The 19,763-nt window shown below is 39.0% G+C and overlaps 1 protein-coding gene across 5 annotated transcripts in view; it reads left to right on the top strand.

Moving 5' to 3' along the window:
• dennd1a (DENN/MADD domain containing 1A) overlaps positions 1-17,148 on the top strand; it is a 34,209-nt gene extending 17,061 nt beyond the window's left edge. Inside the window, exons 10-23 of one of the 5 annotated variants that reach the window (XM_042394855.1) lie at positions 1,359-1,459; positions 2,643-2,688; positions 3,751-3,852; positions 4,750-4,875; positions 6,173-6,274; positions 6,380-6,467; positions 6,717-6,757; positions 8,641-8,712; positions 8,812-8,868; positions 9,162-9,359; positions 10,248-10,312; positions 10,935-11,072; positions 12,915-13,161; positions 13,583-17,148. In XM_042394855.1, coding sequence (XP_042250789.1) covers positions 1,359-1,459; positions 2,643-2,688; positions 3,751-3,852; positions 4,750-4,875; positions 6,173-6,274; positions 6,380-6,467; positions 6,717-6,757; positions 8,641-8,712; positions 8,812-8,868; positions 9,162-9,359; positions 10,248-10,312; positions 10,935-11,072; positions 12,915-13,161; positions 13,583-14,653 — 2,454 coding nt within the window. In that variant the 3' untranslated portion in view covers positions 14,654-17,148. Of the gene's footprint in view, positions 1-1,358; positions 1,460-2,642; positions 2,689-3,750; positions 3,853-4,749; positions 4,876-6,172; positions 6,275-6,379; positions 6,468-6,716; positions 6,758-8,640; positions 8,713-8,811; positions 8,869-9,161; positions 9,407-9,441; positions 10,203-10,247; positions 10,313-10,934; positions 11,073-12,914; positions 13,162-13,582 lie in introns of those variants that run through there. The other 4 variants (XM_042394856.1, XM_042394857.1, XM_042394858.1 and 1 more) reach the window with 4 other exon arrangements.
• The last annotated feature ends 2,615 nt before the right edge of the window (positions 17,149-19,763 follow it).

The raw sequence follows: 19,763 nt of genomic DNA, 5'->3' as shown, positions 1-19,763 counted from the left end.
AATAAAAACCAGTGTCAGAGAGTGCACATATTGATATGTGGGACAGATATCTAAAAGAAAATGATGATGATATGCTTTAAGGTTTTTATATGGAAATTGTCATTGTTACTTTCTGCTGGCCATTTTTCATTTGAAGGACTCAAACAAGAAATGACTTTAGACTTCATAGTTGCTGTGTCATCACAACTAATGGTCATACAATGACTATAAAGAGTTATATGCGTGAGAAACAACTACAGTACATGACTTTATGGACAATAAAACCATTTTCCATGTGGACTGAGTCAGTTTTACTGTTTCCACTCAGCCATTCTAAAAACAAGAAAATTTGCAAAACTGAAACATACATTAAATGTGGATGAATACTAAGATATGAAGAAGTTTACTCCATAAATGGATTTATCCTGCACATTATTCCATTATAACAGTCTCCTTTTTTACTGTAATGGCATTTTTTTCAACTGCACAGCAGAGCCTAGAAGGTGTCATGGAGGAAAAAAAACAACAAAAAAACTCCAACCAATTTGTGAGCATGAATTAGTAATGAATACTCACAAATTACGTATTTTGTGCTGTCAGATTAAAACGTGTGCACATGAATTAACAGAACATAGCATGAAACATACTGTTGTTTTAAGGGATGTCAAAGATAACGCAACATAAAAAAAGTATACCCACAAATCTTGTGGCTTATTTAGATTAATATTTGGCTACACAGTGGTATATGTGCACCTCATAGCAGCCAGAGCTAGCCAGTACAGCTGAAACAACTGCCAGAGTGGCATCATGACTGTGAATGGAAGAGTGTAAAAGTGGATAAGAAAAATGGAATAAATGTGATTACTGAACAATATTAATATGGAGTAATCAATTCAGTATTTGTAGGCACCTCAATACCAAAACACAACTGCTAAAGCTCACTGTCAAGGGACCATTACACTATTACAAACTCAGGTTTCATGTTTGCTGGTTCAACCAGTTATGGAGGAGCACAACACAACGTTGGGTTCGAACCATTGCTAAAATGTAAGTGTTGTTTAATGTTATGTTTTGCTATATGAGCACACATTACTTTTTCCCTTCATGACACTTGCTGGGCTCCATAGTTTGCCATCATTGTGTTTGAGAAAATAGTAAGAATAAACAGAGTTACAAGGTGCTTCACAAAATACAATACCATAAAATATAGGTGCAAAGAAAAACGATTCTTGTCTGCAACAGTATAATTTATACAATTTACAAACTCAGTTTACAAACTACATATATATATATATATATATATATATATATATATATATATATATATATATATATGGCAGTATGACATCACATATTATGTTTTTGATATTTGTCCTCAGTTAACAGCGTGTGTCCATGGGTCTGCAGCCATGTTATATCCAATGCACTGGCAACATGTTTACATTCCTGTCTTGCCTCAACATCTATTAGACTACTGCTGGTGAGTATGCTGGGTATCATCCAGACACAAAACCAGTTGAACACAATGTACTTTTATATATTTATACATCACTGCAAATACCAAGGAACACCTTATCTTTCACAAATAGTAGTTTTGTTTGTTTGTTTTGTGTCATTGTTATAATGATGACAATGTTTTTGTATTGAACTTTTCTCAACAAGAAAGTGCTAAAGTTAAAACATAAACATCATAAATACTGTAACTGTCAGATAGTGGCTGAGGCTTTTAGTTAAGTCAACTGCAGATTAAACAGGCCTTTATTTGAGCCAGGTTTATATTAGAGACAAGCCTTTATTTGTAATTTACCTTGTTTTATACATGTATTTCATGACACCCTCCTCTTTTCTGATTTCTTTCTATTTTTATGTGTTGTTAGTGTAAGCTCAACAATTCCTGCACAGATGTTTCACTTAAACATTAATATTTCACATTAAAATAATTCCAGCAGTTCTTTCCTGAAAGGCTTTTAGTGTGAAACGCCGGCTGAAGTGTTGTATTTCATGAGTGTAAATAGTCTGAGTAGTTAAACATCAATTGATAAAATTGCAAAGTACAGAGAAACTTAGAGCAAAGTACTGATATGGTTATGCATATATATACAGTGTGTTTATCATATCCATCTGTGTAGTGGACTGTAGAAAGAGGCACTCCATAGTCCATGCCAATGAGTTATCTACCATCATAAACTTAGTAATATTATGTTAATGTTGTGTCACTTGGTCCATCAATAACATTTCAACTGCATAGAAAACACAATAAAACAAAACAACTCCACAAACACCACTCTAAATGCTCCTCCATCATCATACTTAAAACATGCAGAAAGCAAGGGGTTTGCAGTTTTAAGTACAGGCTTGAGAAGTGCTCACATAGATCCAGGAAGTCTGAGGGAACATTAGGAGAACACTGTATGACATCCAGGAGTTGATATCTGCCAGGCAAAACTTCACGGAGCCTGAGCAACATTACGTGTTACAGGAAAATACAACTGATTATCATCAGCATAACAACAGAGAAAGTATTGAAAATACAAATCTCACTAAAGTCAGGAAGTGCCTGCTTAGTAGAACTTAGGTCAACAGCTAATTTGTACAACCTCCATAACCCAGCTATTATCTGAGGCATAAATGTTGTGTAACAGTGTCTATGGGTCTTTTTTCAGTGCCCCAATGCCCTACCTCATTGGAGTACATTCCAGCCTGATGGAGGTAAGATTCTATACCTGGCATACAGAAACTAGGGCTCATACATATCAAGTGTCTCAGAATCACTTCTTGGAATCGTGCTGAAAGTGAACCTAGTACTAAGAACACTCCTACCTCAGAGAAGCTTCCTAACTGACTTTCAGCAGGGAAGAGGTTTACTCTCAGAAGAGAGGGTGATGTTGCTATTTTACCACACTCAGAGCTGCAAAGTAGAAATGATCATGACATCATAGTTCTTTGACAGTTTGGTTTGGTTTGAAACATTAAGTAAAATTTAAAATGCAGAATATAACACTATTTTTTATGTGTGGGCTATAAATAGCTTACAAGGTTATATGGAAAATTAACTGAAACTCAATAAATGAAATGTAAAATCATCAGTTCTGTCCAGTCACATGGTTTTGCAGTGTATATTTGCCACATCTTGCATATATTGGACTTTCAACTCCACTCCTTGTTAGCTTATGTGCTTACCAGTGGGGAAAAAAGGATTTCTGTAATTTCACAGTCTTCTTTCTATGTCAGGAAATGCACTATTGTTGTAATAGAGCTGAAATAGCCTTCATTATGCAGCTGACAACCAGGCGGGGATACACAATTGTGTTTTAGTTTTGCATTATTTTTATGAGATACAGTTTGATTCGCTACAGTTTCTCTTTCTCTTTTTGTCAAATCAATACTTTAATAGGCTTGTTGTCATCAAGCGTTGCCAAAATATATCTCCTCTCACAGATTATCTCTGCCTGAACACCATCTCAGGTTAGGACTCCTCTAGAGCTCTGCTAAATATCTCCACAGATAGGAGTAATTTTTTTAAGTTAACAAAGCGGATAAAGTGCTTTTACTCCTAGTCCCTAAAGAGTGATTTCCTACTCTGAGACGCTTGACAAATACAGGCCCTGATCATGAAAGATTTAAAGCAAAGTGTTTTTTTTCTGCCTGCCTTTTTTCTACCTGTTATTGTCAGATTTTATATAGTATAGTATACACCTGTCTTACAAGCACAGCGACTTTGTGTTTTTAATTGACTGTCAGTATGCAATGTGTTCTTTCTGTTCCTTGTAGAAGGTTCGAGGGATGGCTCTTGATGATGTGGTGGTCCTGAATGTGGACACAAACACCCTGGAAACCCCCTATGAAGACCTCCAAAGCCTGCCCAACGATGTGGTGGGCAACAGTACACTACATATTTAGAAAAGCAGTCCACTTTTTGAATATGAATGTAAACATTGTCAAAGAGAAGCTGCAGGTCAGCACATTACCATCACCATGAAGGCCCAAACACACTGAAAGCGATAAGCGATGTGTCTCATTTGACGCGCATCATTTGATGCTCCTGTGGCGCACTGCAGGCATCAGATTTGAAATGACAACACCACAGAACAACACAGATTTGTCCTGTTCTCTGTATTTACTGCTGCATAAGTTGGATATAATGAATGAATAGAAAGGAGAAAACGCAGAGCAGGAAAATGAAACTATGATTGTCTGTTTCCACAGTCAGTCATCTGATTATTTATTTGTGCTTCAGAACGTAACCGCCATGAAATAATCAGAAAATAATGTTTTATTTCTCTCATTCACTCTACCGCCACTCGCTCTCCTCACTCGACCACCGCCGTGCTGTCTCTCTCTCTCTCTCTCTCTCTCTCTCTCTCTCGCTTATGCTCTCAGCTCTCTTGCGCACTCTCTCTCTTTTCGACTGCAGAAAAAACAGTTTTGGTCGCTGGGTCCTCATTTGACGCTCCAAAGTCAAGGTTGGAGTAGGGGTGTCGAGACAGATTTATGCGCCTCATGATGCTTTTGGTGCATGTCCGGACGTCTATTCTATATTAATAGAATAGTTTCTATAGTTAGAAATATTCTATTTCTAACTTAAGCATAGAAATGGGATAGTTACCAAATCACATCTATACAGTAGATATATGGCAGCACTTATATCACAAATGTTTTCACACTCACAGAGCGACAGTATTATAAGATTCACTTTTCATTCAGTCATTTCTTTCTCACACAGCAGTTATACAGTTGTGTTCTAATAATTGTGTTTAATGTTCCCCTCAGGTTTCATCTTTAAAAAGTCGTTTGAAGAAGGTTTCAACAACGACTGGAGATGGTGTGGCTCGAGCCTTCCTCAAGAGTCAGGCTGCTCTGTTTGGCAGCTACAGAAATGCTCTGCAGATCGAGTCGGTCAGTACATAGATGAGAAACAACAAGAGTGACAGTTCAGAGTGATTCAAATTGACTGCCCGTTGTTTGGGCAGGTGACTGAATAGCAATAATATACTCACCTGGTCATGGCGGCGAGTCAGTCAGTCCTGCAGTGTCAGATGGGTTGAAGCTGTGGTTCAATGCCAATTTTGACCACTTTATAGCAATTCAATACAACTTTTAGTTATTTTTTTCGATATCTTTTGAGTTTAATAGGAATTATGGAGGTGTTTTTGCTGAAATAAATTATTCAAGGTTTCGACAAGTTTGGAGTGCATCTTGAAAACCACCATGGGCTACACCTCAGATGCCGGGAAAGATCCTTTATGTGACCTACATGTGATGGCACACCCCAAGTCATTTTGCCTCATGCAAGAACCACTTGTACGAACAGATTTGTTCTTAAGTGGCATGTTTGAGTGATTTAAGAGGATTTATGGCATTCCCCAATTTTCTTATGCTTGGAATCTTCTCTTGACATACAAACAAAATTCACAAGTTCAGACCTGTCGTATGAGTCATAAACAGACAATCTGTTAATCCTCACAGGGCAAAAAACAACAGACCTGAAATCATAATGTCATAATAAGAGTTCAAATATGATACCAAAATGAACTCAAATAAAATGTATATATATACTAAAACAAACTTAATGTTAAATTAAAATTCTGTTCACTAGATCGTCATCATCATGGCTGCCAGTTCACTCAGAGGTTATTTTTTTTAGATGTGATGATTTTTATTTCAGTAGTTGTTGTAAACAGCTGCCTCTGTCTCTCTGTATAAAGTATCATCCTGTATTGCATAACATCTTTTAGCATCTAACTTCCTGTCAAAGCATTCACTCTTTATTTCTGTCACTACAACGCTGCTCTGATGGATTCATATTTTCTAATACGACTACTGACACTGATAAATGTGTCCTCTGATATCTGACCGCAGGATTTGAAGCTCTTCTTACTCTATGGGAACATTTTTGTGAATGAAACTCACAAACGGAGCAGAACAGGTCGCCTTATATGGACATTTTAGGGGTGTTTATTATGCAAATTATCAAAACTCACAAAATACGTTAGTTAGTTTGTTGAATCCGACTTGGAATAGATTTAGGATACTAGAATGTTCTTGCATGAGACCCAATATGTCCACAGCATTTTTTTTATTAACAAGGCCAAAAGCAAGTGCTGATGGGTACTGAATATTAGATGCTGAACATGTTCTCTATCAATGTGTTGTACAGAACTGAGACAGTTTATGTGTATTCCTGCATCTTTAGGGTGAGCCAATAACATTTAATGAGGAGACTTTTGTGAACCATCGATCCAGTGCCATGAGACAGTTCCTCCAGAATGCTATTCAGCTGCAGCTCTTCAAACAGGTACACACACACACACACACACACACACAGACAAACATACAGAACACACACAGTTTTGTTTATCCCTTCTTCATACACTAATACATTCATTGGTTCCACCTGCAGTTTATTGATGGCCGTTTGGACCTGTTGAACTCAGGAGAAGGTTTCAGTGACATCTTTGAGGAAGAGATCAACATGGGTGAATATGCAGGTGAGGCAGCAGTAATATGGTAGTGTGTTATTTATCCAGTAGGTCCATTGGCATGGAAACACTGGGTGCATCTATACTTTGTGCCTACCCATTTTTAGGAGGATCACTGAAATAACAGTGTATTGTGTAAGTGATGCAGTAATAGAAAACAGCACACACACTGGTTATACACAGTAATGGTTTTATATCACTCAGCACGCACACTGGTTAATGTTGTTGACCTTTTATTGTTGTGACTCCCCCCCACAGGAAGTGACAAGACCTACCACCAGTGGCTGTTCACCGTGAAGGTGAGCAAGTGTGAAGGTTCTTACCTGGACAGACAGACAGCACATTACCCTAAAACAGTGGTTCCCATTATATTATATCATATTATATTCAGTTAAATAATACAGGCTTAGCAATACTAATGACAATAACAGTATTAAAAGCCAACAGGTACTGTGCAAATGTACAGATAAATAATTTTACTTTAAATAAACAATGAATACAATTAAATATGTTAATATGTTAAATTTATTTCTTTCACTTTCGTCAGTTAGCTTTTATTTAAGATGTACAAGGAAACAAACAAAACCAAAAAAAAGGTTTTGGGACATGAGAGACATCAGAGTGTTGATGTGGAGAGAGAGAACAACAAGCGATCACAGAGCCCCATAACACAGTGAATGTGCACAGACAATGATATCTGGATATTTGTCTTCTACAGGCTACAACCTGTCCGTGAAGTCATTAGCTGAGTCATTTAGTCTGTTGGTGCACATTCACTCGTCTCTGTGTAGAGAACGGAGATGTTTCTGCATTTCTTTAAACTCATTTTTTTGTGTCAAATCCTTCTATTGCTGCTCTGACACTCACTTTTTTCTGACTGCTGAGTTCCTGCAAAACATCAGCCCTGGAAAAGGGTTTTGTGTTACTATGACAACCAGCAACAGTGAGTTTTCATGTCAGCTGAGACTACCTGCATATTAAACAAAGTTTAATATGGTGATTTTGATATTCATTGCTTATTTATTCTGTTTTGATATGTGTAAAACATATTTAATGTAAATCTTGCCGTTTTTTTGATGTGGAGAAACATTATTAAAATACACAATAAATGAACAATTACATTTGATTTGGTTTGATCTCGTGGCACTCCTGGCCCGTCCTCACTTTGGGAACTGCTGCCCAAAAAAATAGTATACATAAATTTCTGTCACCTATTATTTGCTTGTTAGCAGCGGTCTTGACTACTAATAGCAACATTTTATCAAAGTAGGCTGCAGATACTCATCCGCGGCATATTTCTTACCATGCTTGGCAACCCATTGACCTTTCTAGCACCACCATCTGGCCACACTGATCTATTTCAGGACTGTCACACAGCGTGTTACAGTTCTGGAAGGCAATCTAACAGAACCTGGACATTTCAGTCACTCAGTGGCTAATAAAATGTATGTTGAAAACTCAACTTACAGTCAGGAGGGTGCAAAGTAATAAGAAACTTTATTCACTCTGACTGAGAAAGGTGGCCTGAAAGCTATGTTGCTGCAATTCTACTTATTAAATTGATAAAATGATAGCTTTCCTCTACGAGTGGCAGCACTGAGTGTACTGTTGGTGATCAACACCCCAGTCGATGAGTGAGGAAAAAATCACCATCACCATCTTTTAGTTTTTTTATGGTTTGTATTGAGTTAAATGGATGAACATCTTGCTCGGTCAGTAGTCGGAGTTAATAGTGTTTCTTTTTTTTTTTTCTTTTTTTTTTTTTACATATCAAGGTCCTTTGATCTGGGCTATTCAAAATGTAACAGGCAGATGGCTGCTCATATTCATGTGCCTCAGAGAGTAAAGCCTTTGAATCTTAATAACTACAAGGTCTTCCTTCCAGAGCCTCCATCAAGATGTACCTTTTAGGATGCACCTCTACATTTTTCTGGGAAGCCTTTAAGAATCATAAAGATATGTTCTTCATTCCATTCCAGTGTTGTCTTGTGTCTGTCATGATTACTGCAGCCTCTACAGTAGGTGCTGCAAGTGGGGGTTTAAACCTTTCCTCATGCAGTATGTAGTACTAATAATACATCTCAAGATAACTGATCATGGTACATAACAGAAACCCCAGTGTGGTTTGTGAGCTGCGCTCATGTGTCCGGCACTAACAGATCCCCTAAATGTTTTCTGACAGAAAGGGGGCGGGGCTATCTTCAACACAGTGAAGACCAAGGCAAACCCGGCCATGAAGACCGTTTACAAGTTTGTAAGCACGTCCCTGACTTCTTTTAAAAACCTGAAAATTAAACTTTTAGTTAGGAATGACAATGTCAATGATCTAGTTGTGTTCATGTTTATTTGACAGGCTAAGGATCATGCAAAAATGGGCATCAAGGAAGTCAAGAGCCGGCTGAAGCAGAAGGTATGTGGCTGTACACTGAAAAACTATTCTGGATCATTGTTTTGTTGTTGTTGGAAACACTTTTTCACTGGTGTGTAAATTTTGAGAGTTTGAAACTTAAGGTCCAGCAGCAAAGTTGGTGACAGTTCTTGGTCTCTCCCTCATAAAAAATACCTTAAATATTACCCTAACTTACCTTACACTGAACCCCACCACCCCAGCCACGGCGTACAGCCTCCCTCCCCATCCCCCTGCAGTGCCATCACTCCTTTCGCCCATGTCAACCTCCACCTCCCCGTGTCCCCTCTCTGCAGGAGCAGGCAGAGAATGGCTTTTCCACAGCGGGGTCAGCAGTCATCGGCGAGGAAAATACATCAGGGTTTACCTCCTCCACCAGTGCGGTCAGGAGGGAGGGGCCACTGCGAACCTGGGACGACCACAGGCCAATCACTGTGCACTTTGGACAGGTGGGCAGAAATGAGGCGAGCCGGGGACGTGGTGAGGAAGAAAAGGTGTGGAGAGAAAGAGTTTATAGTTGCACTGTATCGATGTTGAACAAGAGCTGGCTGATGTGTGTGTATATATATATACCATGAGATGACAATATGTAAACTGTAAGAGATGTTTCCATAGCAGTTATACCGAGGTAGCTCAGTAACATCTCTGCTTTCATGAACTGACTTTTTTCTGTTTTCTTTCTTTGCACTTTGACAGTTGAACTGTAGCACATTGTCAACTGCAAGTTTTAATTTCTTTCCCCATAAAACGTCTTCAAACATTGTTACAGTATTCATTTTCCTGTGGGTCTCCCTGATGAGGAAGTAGGTATACAGAATAAGCTGTGATCCCCTTTTTATGTCTCCACGCCGGCGACAGCCGTGGCCAGAGGTATTATGTTTTCAGGTTGTCTATCTGGCTGTCTGTCCCATTCTCGTGAGTGTGATATCTCAGGAACGCCTTGAGGAAATTTCTTCAAATTTGGCTCAAACGTCCACTTGGACTCAAGGATGAACGGATTAGAATTTGGTGGTTAAAGGTCAAGGTCACTTTGACCTCACAAAACACGGTTTTGGCCGTAACTCCAGAATTCAGAGGCTAATTATGATAAAGTTCACACAAATGTCTAATAGGATAAAATGATGAAGTAATCACATTTTATATCCAACTTACTCTAAGTGAAGACTGCATGTTTCTCATTGGAAATTATTTGCTGGAATCATACATGTCAATATAGTGATAACTTCCATACACTTAACACCTTTTATTGAATTCAAAGTCTTCTACAAATATTATGAGTCTGGACAGACATGGATGTAAACTGCAACCTAACTGGTTGGCAGAGGCATACAACCACAAACTGGTATTTCTAGTTTATTCATATTATTTTTTCACTTCCACAGGCTCGGCCACCAATGCTGTTAAAGAGACCAAGCAGCAATGTGAGTCTGGAAAGCAGCGTTGACCAGTAAGCCTACTTCCTTTATATACAGCATATTTCACCATCCATGGTGCAATTAAGAAATAACATCTACATATTTAGACAGTTGATGCATGACCTTTGAGCTAGAAGGGTAAAAACCGCTGATAGGATTCTAAGCTTGTAGAGTTTGTTTGAAAATTTAAAAAATATGGGGGTGTGGAGTTAAAAAGAAGTGAGGTAACCAGACCACTGTAAATTATGTACGGTAGCCTACATTAGAGTGACATTCACTACATTTGAAAGGTAGTGAAGACAGAGCATTAGGAACTGTGTTGCAGCTCTGTACTGCTGCAGTTGGACAGACAATATAAGACTCCTTTAGTTGCCAAATACAATCACACAGGATTCAAAGTTTTTTGATTTGATTGGATGTCATTGCGGTCCAATTTCCTTTTCAACAAATTCACAGGTTGCTTTAGGATCATTCAAATGAATAAATCAGATAAAATAACTCATCTAAGTACAGTAACATACTAATCCTAATATACTTTATGTGCATAAAAATAAAAACTGCTTCAGCTTCCTTCCTTTTCTTATTCTTCCCCTTCCTCCCTGTTGCTTTTTAATGATGCAATGAGCTGCTAATTTCTTGTTCTCTTCACCGTAGCTCTATCCGTCCTACTCGTCACTACACAGTCTTTCTCTCTGAGGATTCGTCCGGAGACGAGCTCCAGTATGACGATGACTCCATCTCTGGGTTTCCTGACAGCTTTCTCTTCTCCGTCCCTTTTGAGTGGTCACCTCTGTACGCATCTTGCACTATTGACTAATTAATAAGCCTTTCTCACCTCATCTCTTTTCTTTCGAATCAAATGTGTGTATGTGTCCACATGCGTTTTTAAGCTTCACATTGAGGACATTTTGGTCATTGTACAGGGAAGTCTTGGGATTAGGTTTTGATTATAAGGTCAAGAGAGAATTCTGATTTACATAAGGCATTGGTAGGATTAGGTATGGCTTCAATGTTGATCATGCATATCTATTTTGCTATTTGTTGGGGTGTGTTGTGATAGAGGTCTTCAACAGGTAAGAACCCAGCCCAACCCCAGTCTCTCAGTTAAAAGCGCCAGTACAGTGGAAACTGCTTTTAGTGATCATGGTTACAGTGATCAACCACTTATATGGATCAAAAAGCTTGGGACAGAATCATTCCTATACAAATGCTGTTTAAATAATTTGCTTATAGTAAGTAGTCCTCTTACAGTGTTCATTTTGGGTCTTTTCATACATGAAAACATATGGACGAAAAATTTAAAACTGTGGTAATTCTATTTTTTTACCTTACTCCCATGACACACATATGATATGTAATTAGCAACTGTGGCACCATTATTGCGCGTTGCGGGGTGTGTTTATTTGTAATCGCCATGAAGCAATCAGAAAATAATTTTTTATTCTTCTCATTCACCGGCTTTCTCGCTACCATTGCTCCCTCTCCTCATCCACTCTCTAGCTTGCTCGTCCACTGTTTTTCTCTCTCTCTCTCACTCTCTCTCTCTCATCTTTTTAAAAAGGAGTCGGAAAGCCACATGCACATTGACGTGAACGTGATCATGACGGGAAAAAGAAAGTCTCTCTTTTTCTCTCAATGAAAAACATTGTCTCCTTGAAGCTCATGACAAACTGCCAAACTGCCCGTTTCATTACTTTGTATTCATGTAATAAATATACAAATGTCAATTAGATGGTAATATGCATGATAAATAAAGAAAAAGAAAAAAATCGGTTATAATAATCATCCGCTTATAGTGATCAATTTGACCAGGACAGACGTGATCACTATAAGCAGTTTCCACTGTATCAGTTTTGTTCTTACCTGCCTGGAGAGTTGTGTGATATGACGAAATAAGTTTATCACGAGATTACAAAGATTTGTCAATCGGCAGAGACTTTTTTGTATTATTTCCATTGAGATAACTATCCCTTAAACATCTCAGGCTGTATTAAGCCTTTTCGACTCGAAAAAAACTGCAGTGCCCATGTTCATCATAATGGCAAAAATATAGGTTTAATGAGATTAGAGATGCAACGATTAATCAATTAGTTCCCAGCTATTAATCTACTATTTTGTTATTTTTCTGGTTTCTTTAGACTGCTATGACAGTAAACTGAATATATTTGGGTTGTGGACTGTTGGGGACAAAACAAATCATCTGAGGAAGTCACACAGTGCTTTGGGAAACAGTGATCGACATTTTTTACCATTTTCTGGACCAAACAAACGTCGAGAAAATAATTGACAGATTAATTGATAATGAAAATAATTGTAAGTGGCAGCCATAAATTTGTTGACAATGAGAAAAATATACAATATTGCCAGCTTTATTTTTTAACAAAATTAATAAAGCAAAGTTAGAGAGAGTGTAGGGATAAGCACGGTATGTTGATCATAGATTTCAGACATTGAACATAAAAAGAGTTTAGGCTTCAAGATGTTATGAAGCAGGTCCATCTTTACTTTGGGAAAAAGGTCATTGGTCCATTTAAGGGTTGGGTATAGTGTTTTGACCCATGAAGACCTCTGGTGTGTGAGAGAAAGAGATACTGATAGAAATAAATGACCATTGGTCAAACTCTGTTCCTGCAGGCCACAGCCATACCGCTCCCTAAAGGAGGCTGAGCTGATGGAAGGGGATGATCCTGGTTTTGGGGCAGAAAGTCACACTGCTCCTCCCAGCCCAGTTACTGAGAAGTTCTCCAATGTCAACCTGCTGGGCGATATCTTCGGCTGCCAGGATGAGCCTGACAGCCAACCAATTACCTTGGCTAAAAGTCTTGAGGACCTGAGGACTCCTAAAGACTCCGAGGAGCTACAAGCCAAGTTCACCTACCAGGTCAGAGGTCCAAATGTTCTGTAGCCAAAAGTTGTTAAATGCTTAACTGTCATTTCAAAAAATACAAGAATCCGGTCCAGATTTCAGATTTGGTCCTGAGGGCTAGATCGCCAGTTGATCTGTACATGTACACTATCAACACTTTGAACCAGAGAAAATATCTTGACAACAAAAGTTCAGATGGCCGTGAAATTTGGTGTGAATCATAGTCCTCAGAGAACGATTCCTTAAGGTTGTTGGTGACCACCTAAAAGTCTATCTGGTGTCACTGTCATGAAATTTTCCCTTGACCAAAAAAGGATCTGGTCCTTGTCTTGCTGTCCATACTCTCCCAAACAACATGGATAAGCACTTGGACACTTTAAAGTTGTAGTTCTCCTATATTAGCACTTGCAGTCTGAATTATTTCTTGTGTTTTCAGCGGATGGACCTGAGTGTCAGTGAACATTCACGAACGCTTCCAGGCCTCAAGCTCTCCAACCCTTACAACAAGCTGTGGAGTGTAGGGCAGGAAGAACCAACCTTGCCTGTTTGTGTGCCTCCTACCTGTGATAGACCTCCATCTGTTCAACTTCCTGTGCTGACGGAAGCCCACTCCCCCATCCGCGAGAGCTTCGGCCAAGGCCCTGACCCTCTGGACCCTTCTGCTCCTGGCAACATCACCATTCCACGTCCCCACGGAAGGAAGACACCTGAGCCTGGTACTGTCCTTGCACCCCCCCTGGCCCAGTCACGCCCTAAACCAGCAAGAGCTGGTGAAGGAAGGACTACATCAGGGGGGCAAGAGTTTAGACAAGCCCTGAGCATGACCACAGACGGAGACCTGTTGAAGCCCTCCAAGGTCACAGAGGACAGTATAGATCTGATAAGCCTTCTAGACCCCCTTAACAGCTCAGCACAGACCAGTTCCACTTCAATGAGTGATGGGGGAGATATTGGTGTGTCGTCATCCTCTTGCAAACCAACCCTTCCAACCAGGTCTTACCCACAGGGCTTGCCTCCTTTCCCCCTACATCCTCACATATCACTCAACCCTTTTGCCCAGTCTCTCCAGCACACCTCCCCTCAAATGCATTACTCGCCGACTGTAAGTGGGAATCCCTTCAGTGCAGTCTACGGGCCTCAACCAGGCTCTTACTTACACACTCCACCCCAGCCACAGTCTTTTCCCACACTACCGGGGCTCTACAGACAGCATTCACCAGGCAGTTCAACTCTGCCACCCAACTATGGACTGCTCCAGTCAGCCTTCCCCTCCTCTGTTACCTCCCTGCCTCAGTCCTCTGCCAGCAATCACGCTCTTTCCAGCCTGGTGGACTCGACGTCTGTCCCCAGTACAGCCCCCAACATATTGGCAAAGCCACTTCGTGCTGAGGGAGACAGCCACAAGACTCAGGATCCTTTTGGCGACCTGCTGACTATGGCCAAGCCAGCTACGCCCCAAAAAAAGAAGGTGGAGGACCTTCGGAGGAGGTGGGAAACATTTGACTAAATCCTGTGAATATGCACTGAGTTGTCCCTCTCTGTACCTACTCAATCTTTCCTCATTACTGGATCAGGACCTTCTATTGAAGTTAAATGTGCATTAGTTCTAATGAGCACTGGCTCAGTAGAAGAATTATAACCTAAACTGAGATTAAAGATGTTTGTTATGCTACCTTCAAATACGACTTGACAGTTCTGTAAGATTCTTCCTAATCCTCTATCCAAAATTTATTTCATGTTTCAAAACCATGCTGAAGAATGAAAAAAAAAGAGTAGTGGACAACATCTGTGGGCTTTTCCATTTTCTAGCCTTAAGTTATGTCCCAACTTGAATCAATTGGAAAAGTACGAATTATGAAGTAGTGCATAACACAGACTGTACATACAACATTTACATTGTTAGGTAGCTAGTTAGCTAAAATTTGTTAGGAAACATTAGCTCATTAGGCTTACATTACTTCCCTTCATAGCAAACTTCAGTTGCTGTCTTGTCACTGGAAACAATGAAGTTGGCGACAGCAACTTGAAAAGCACCGAATCTCTCAAGCTAACTCCCAATATTAACATTATAAACCATAAGATTTTCATTATATCTTAACCCATTTTTATTCTATGATGTATTTGGATTCTGCAATAACCTCTCTACAAAGTAGCTGTCATTGTTATTGCGGTTTACATGCACGCAGGATTCACAGGAAACTGTGCATGCACATAGTGGACTTGATGCAGAAGGCAATATTAGACCATGCGCTCAGTTTAACCGTGTCAGATGACATTGTTGATTGTCTTCTTTAATCTTCATTATTAAAATGACGTGACATAAAGAATCCTCTCAGTCCACAATGCGTTTGGCTGTGGTGTAAACAGATACACCAGTTCTTCTTTTTGTGTTTGCTGCCCCTAATGGTCAATGCAACTTATTTCCAATGGAACTCTGGGACTGGTATTATTAAAACGCACTTGTCATTACCACCAGTAACCACAGGTGTTACCAATCAACCAGGACTGAAATCTTAAGGATCATAACTTACTATAATACACTTTGTAAGTGATACATTAATATATGATGAAAACATTTTTACTGTCAGTTTTACTGTGATTTATGACTGTTGTTACAGACTGTAATCACATGATTTTGTGATTATGGAGAACAATTGTGCGAATGCATTAGCAGTAATGTATTATTAACTCCGACAGAAGGTACTGATCCAGTAGGTGGGAGTGGTGGGAAATATGGTGACCCCCCCACAGACACACACACTCACCACCCCTCCCTAACTACCCTCAGCTCTGCTGCTGACCAATGACAAACAGGAGTGTGGACTGCCTCAACAGCACACAACACTTGAACTCACCTGTACCTGTCTAAGGATCGTCTTTGATATTTTGTGTTGTTTCATTTTCCCACCATCACACACAAAGCCAGCCTTGCTTCAAGATGTTCAGATGCCAACTGTTCTCAGCCCGCCGCCACTCACTAACTACTAATACAATTCTTTGCACAGCACCCTCTCATGTCATCTGCCTTTAAAGCCACCACATTAGAGTAGTGCTCAGTATAGATCAGTATAGATTTGTGACTTTAAAAACAGCACGCAGTATTTCCTGAAAGAGGATATATGACACATTCACAACAGCATATGTCTTAATGATGTCAACTTGTATGATTAGCTTGTATTATTACTAGTAGCTAGTCTGCTATAGTTGATTAACATGCTAATGGCATTATGGTACTGTAGCTACAAAGTGTGGTGCATCTCAATCATGCAATTAGTTCACCTGTTGATGTTTTTATAGTAGCTCCATGCACAGTGCTGTTTTTTGTTTTGGGTTTTTGGGGTTTTTTGCCTTCATGATAAATCCCATCTTTGGCTCATCTCACTGACCTGTGAAAATGTGTTGCCTCCTACTGTTTTTTAAAACATTTTAAGAAAACCTCCAAGCCTACAATAGCCTGTAATATCCCTCAAATGATTTTAAGCATTTCTGTCTAATTAACTATGTGGGGACTTTGAAACACTTTATTGTATATTCTGTTGTTTTAAAGGGTCCTTTTGCCAATTCTGCTGCTGAAACGTATATGCACTCTAATTATTTCCTTCTGTTTTCTTGCCTTTAGTGAAGTATTTTGTGTTTGATGACATATTGGCTAATGAGTTTCAGGCTGCTTACACATTGTGATGTCAACTGTGCATTGAGAGCAGAAATAATGGTTCTCACAATTTTGCCACCAGCGTCTATTTCAGCTGTTTTGACTTCAACAACAGAATTTGTTGTGTGGGTGTAGCGCCTAGTGAGCCTTCACTGCTTTCCAGGTGATCTTTGGGGGGCGTCCATGTTGTGGTGAATGCCAAAAAGTCCTAATCATTTCAAAGTGCTGTACAGGTCTGGTTGCTGCTGTGTGTGTACAGATGACACTATGTTTGTTGTAAGACTGATTAAAGAGCGGTGACTAGTATTCTACTGCACTGCATTGTTTAAAATACATACCCTTCATCCTAACATGTCAGCGTAACTTGGTTATAATTTCACATGCAGGACATATTCATTACCTGGTTACTTTTTTTTGATGACTGTGTCCATTCATCTATTGATCCATAGCAAGATGTCTTCTGGGCTACTTCATATTCTCATGTTCCCCACAGGATGAATCCTGATTATTGAAATTGGACACCCTTGCTGTCCTCTAGATATTTCCACTTGCACTGCACTTCGGTCCTGAGCAATATAACATCAAAAACAGACTCCTCTAGCCACTATGAATTTGTGGTTGTCACAGGATCTAATGGTTTTAGTGACTCTCTGACCTTTTCTTTAGCACCACCATCACACTAGAATGTCCACTTGTACAAAACAAATAATATAATTAATATCAAAAGATTAAAGCCCACAACACTGTGCTGCAATTTGTCTGGCTTTATTAGATACATGTAATTTGTCCAAACTTGAAGGGTCAAGCTAAAGTAACCCTGCACAGTTTGAGGTGATAACTTAGGATTGCAGTGGTTTTTGGCTGAGACAGCCAGAGATCAGAGATGACCATCACTGAGTCAGCCTGTGGAAGGCTAGAACAATTAGTACACTTACAGCACAACAAGTTTCTTTGGAAAAAAAAATTGACCGTCAAATCATTTCAAATTAAGTCAAAAGTCAGTTTCTGTTGATGGTTTCAGATCCTCAATCAGTGCACTGTGTAGTAGTTGTGTAGGAGTCTAGGTGACTTACATTAAATCACACAAGATTCACAGTTCATGTAATTAATTTTTGGCACACTGCCAATTTGAGAAAAAAAAATACAAAAAATAACTAGTTTGCTATGTTTCCAGGAGTCAGATTATCTGTGAACATGATTAGCCTAGCTTAGTATGAAGACTGAAGGCAGGGGGAAGTATCTATCCTATAACAAAAGCAAAATAATACACATTACAGCATTTTTTAAAATGTATTTATTTATTTGATCAGCAGCAGTTGTTGACTAAAAATACCTCCAACACTAACTGTTTCTAAAACCTCAGTACTGGTTTCTACAATCAGTGTTGTTCAGTCTGGTTGAACAGGACTTTGGTTTTCCCCTCAGTACGATTAGTTTGGGCAGATCTGAACACAGCAGTTGTACTTGGATGCAGCCCAAAACAACTAAGACCTTTAAGGTCTGGGGCAGGAGCAAGAACATAAACACAGGAAGAAGGTCCACTGGTCAAAACACAATGTAATGTCAATGACAATGAAAACCAACCAGAGTGTGATTCAAACGCACTAAAAGGTGCAGGTCAGCCATGTGCTGATTAAGGGAGCTGTCAATGAAGTCAGGTCTTAAGAGATCTGCATAATTATAAGAACTAAAAGGCAACAATGCATATTTTTTTTAACCAAACTACAAATTGTGAGGAGACTGAGATGTCCTAAAAAGGCTACCACCTAAACCCTTTTAATGAGATTAGACATGATGACCTCTCCTCTGCTGCCACCCTCTGGCCAAATCTGACATTTTTGTCCCACTAAATGAAAGTCTTATCAGTTTTTTTTAAATACTTTATAATACTTTAATAATACTTTAATAATACTTTAATACGTACTTAATGCTTTTGCCCAAGCTTAGCCTAGCAGTTTTCTCCTGCTTCCAGACTTAGTGCAAAGCTAGGCTAACTACATACTGGATGCACAGACTCATCTGACTCTTGAGTAAAATGGCAAACGAGGATTTCTCCAAATGGCACACTACACCTTTAAATAAATATAATGTTAAATGTTTCTTTCTGTCCTGACAGTCTACTTTTCTATCATTAATTAAGTGAAAATGAAGAAAGAAAAACATCTCTTGCTTTTTTGCTACTTACAGTCTGAATTGTCCATGATGAACGCTAAATTAAAAAACTAAGAACTTAATTCTATATTTTATCTTTTTTTTTTATTATTATTTGTTTCTGTGGCAAATAAATAAATAAAATATTTGCTGAGGAAGAATCCTATTTGGAAAACAGATCAGATTTGATATGGTAGTATAATCTAAAATCTTATGTCATTACTCTTCCCATACAAACTGCTTTTGCTTCATGCTTTTGGGTTTTTAGTCTAAAAGTACACTTGTATATTGAAGATAAGATACAATAAGTTGGCACTAACGCGAAAACACCTGACTACACCTCACTTAAATAAGAGACCATCATATATTGATGGAACTGCTGTCCACTATCCTGCTGTCTTATGAATCCCTGAAGAATATTTGCTTTTTTTCATACAGTGAGCACTTTTAATTTTGACTTTTGTTTTTGCTTCATTGCTTGTTTTTGTGTCTTTCATAATTAAATATTGTTTGCAATCACTCTGACTGGATTCGGTTCACTCTCAGTCTCAGCAGGTTTGTGGTGCAGCTCATGTTGTTTGTACATCTTAATATTTACTTTCAAAATCATCTCTATCACATCCAGGACAAACCTGTATAACTGTGTGTGGAGCTCTGCAGCCCAGCATGTTGTAAACATAATGACTCCTTTGTATGTTGGAGAAGGACTTTCCCTCCCTCGGCTCTGCTTTGTCTTTGTTTTACATGTATCTTATTAGGTTTGAACTGATCATTTATCATCCACAGTGTACAGAACAATTCTACTCTGACCATC

This window comes from Thunnus maccoyii, chromosome 19, assembly GCF_910596095.1.
Source record: "Thunnus maccoyii chromosome 19, fThuMac1.1, whole genome shotgun sequence".
Taxonomy (NCBI): Eukaryota; Metazoa; Chordata; class Actinopteri; order Scombriformes; family Scombridae; genus Thunnus; species Thunnus maccoyii.
The sequence above is the reverse complement of the archived record's forward strand: the minus strand, read 5'-3'. Positions and strand labels throughout refer to the sequence as shown.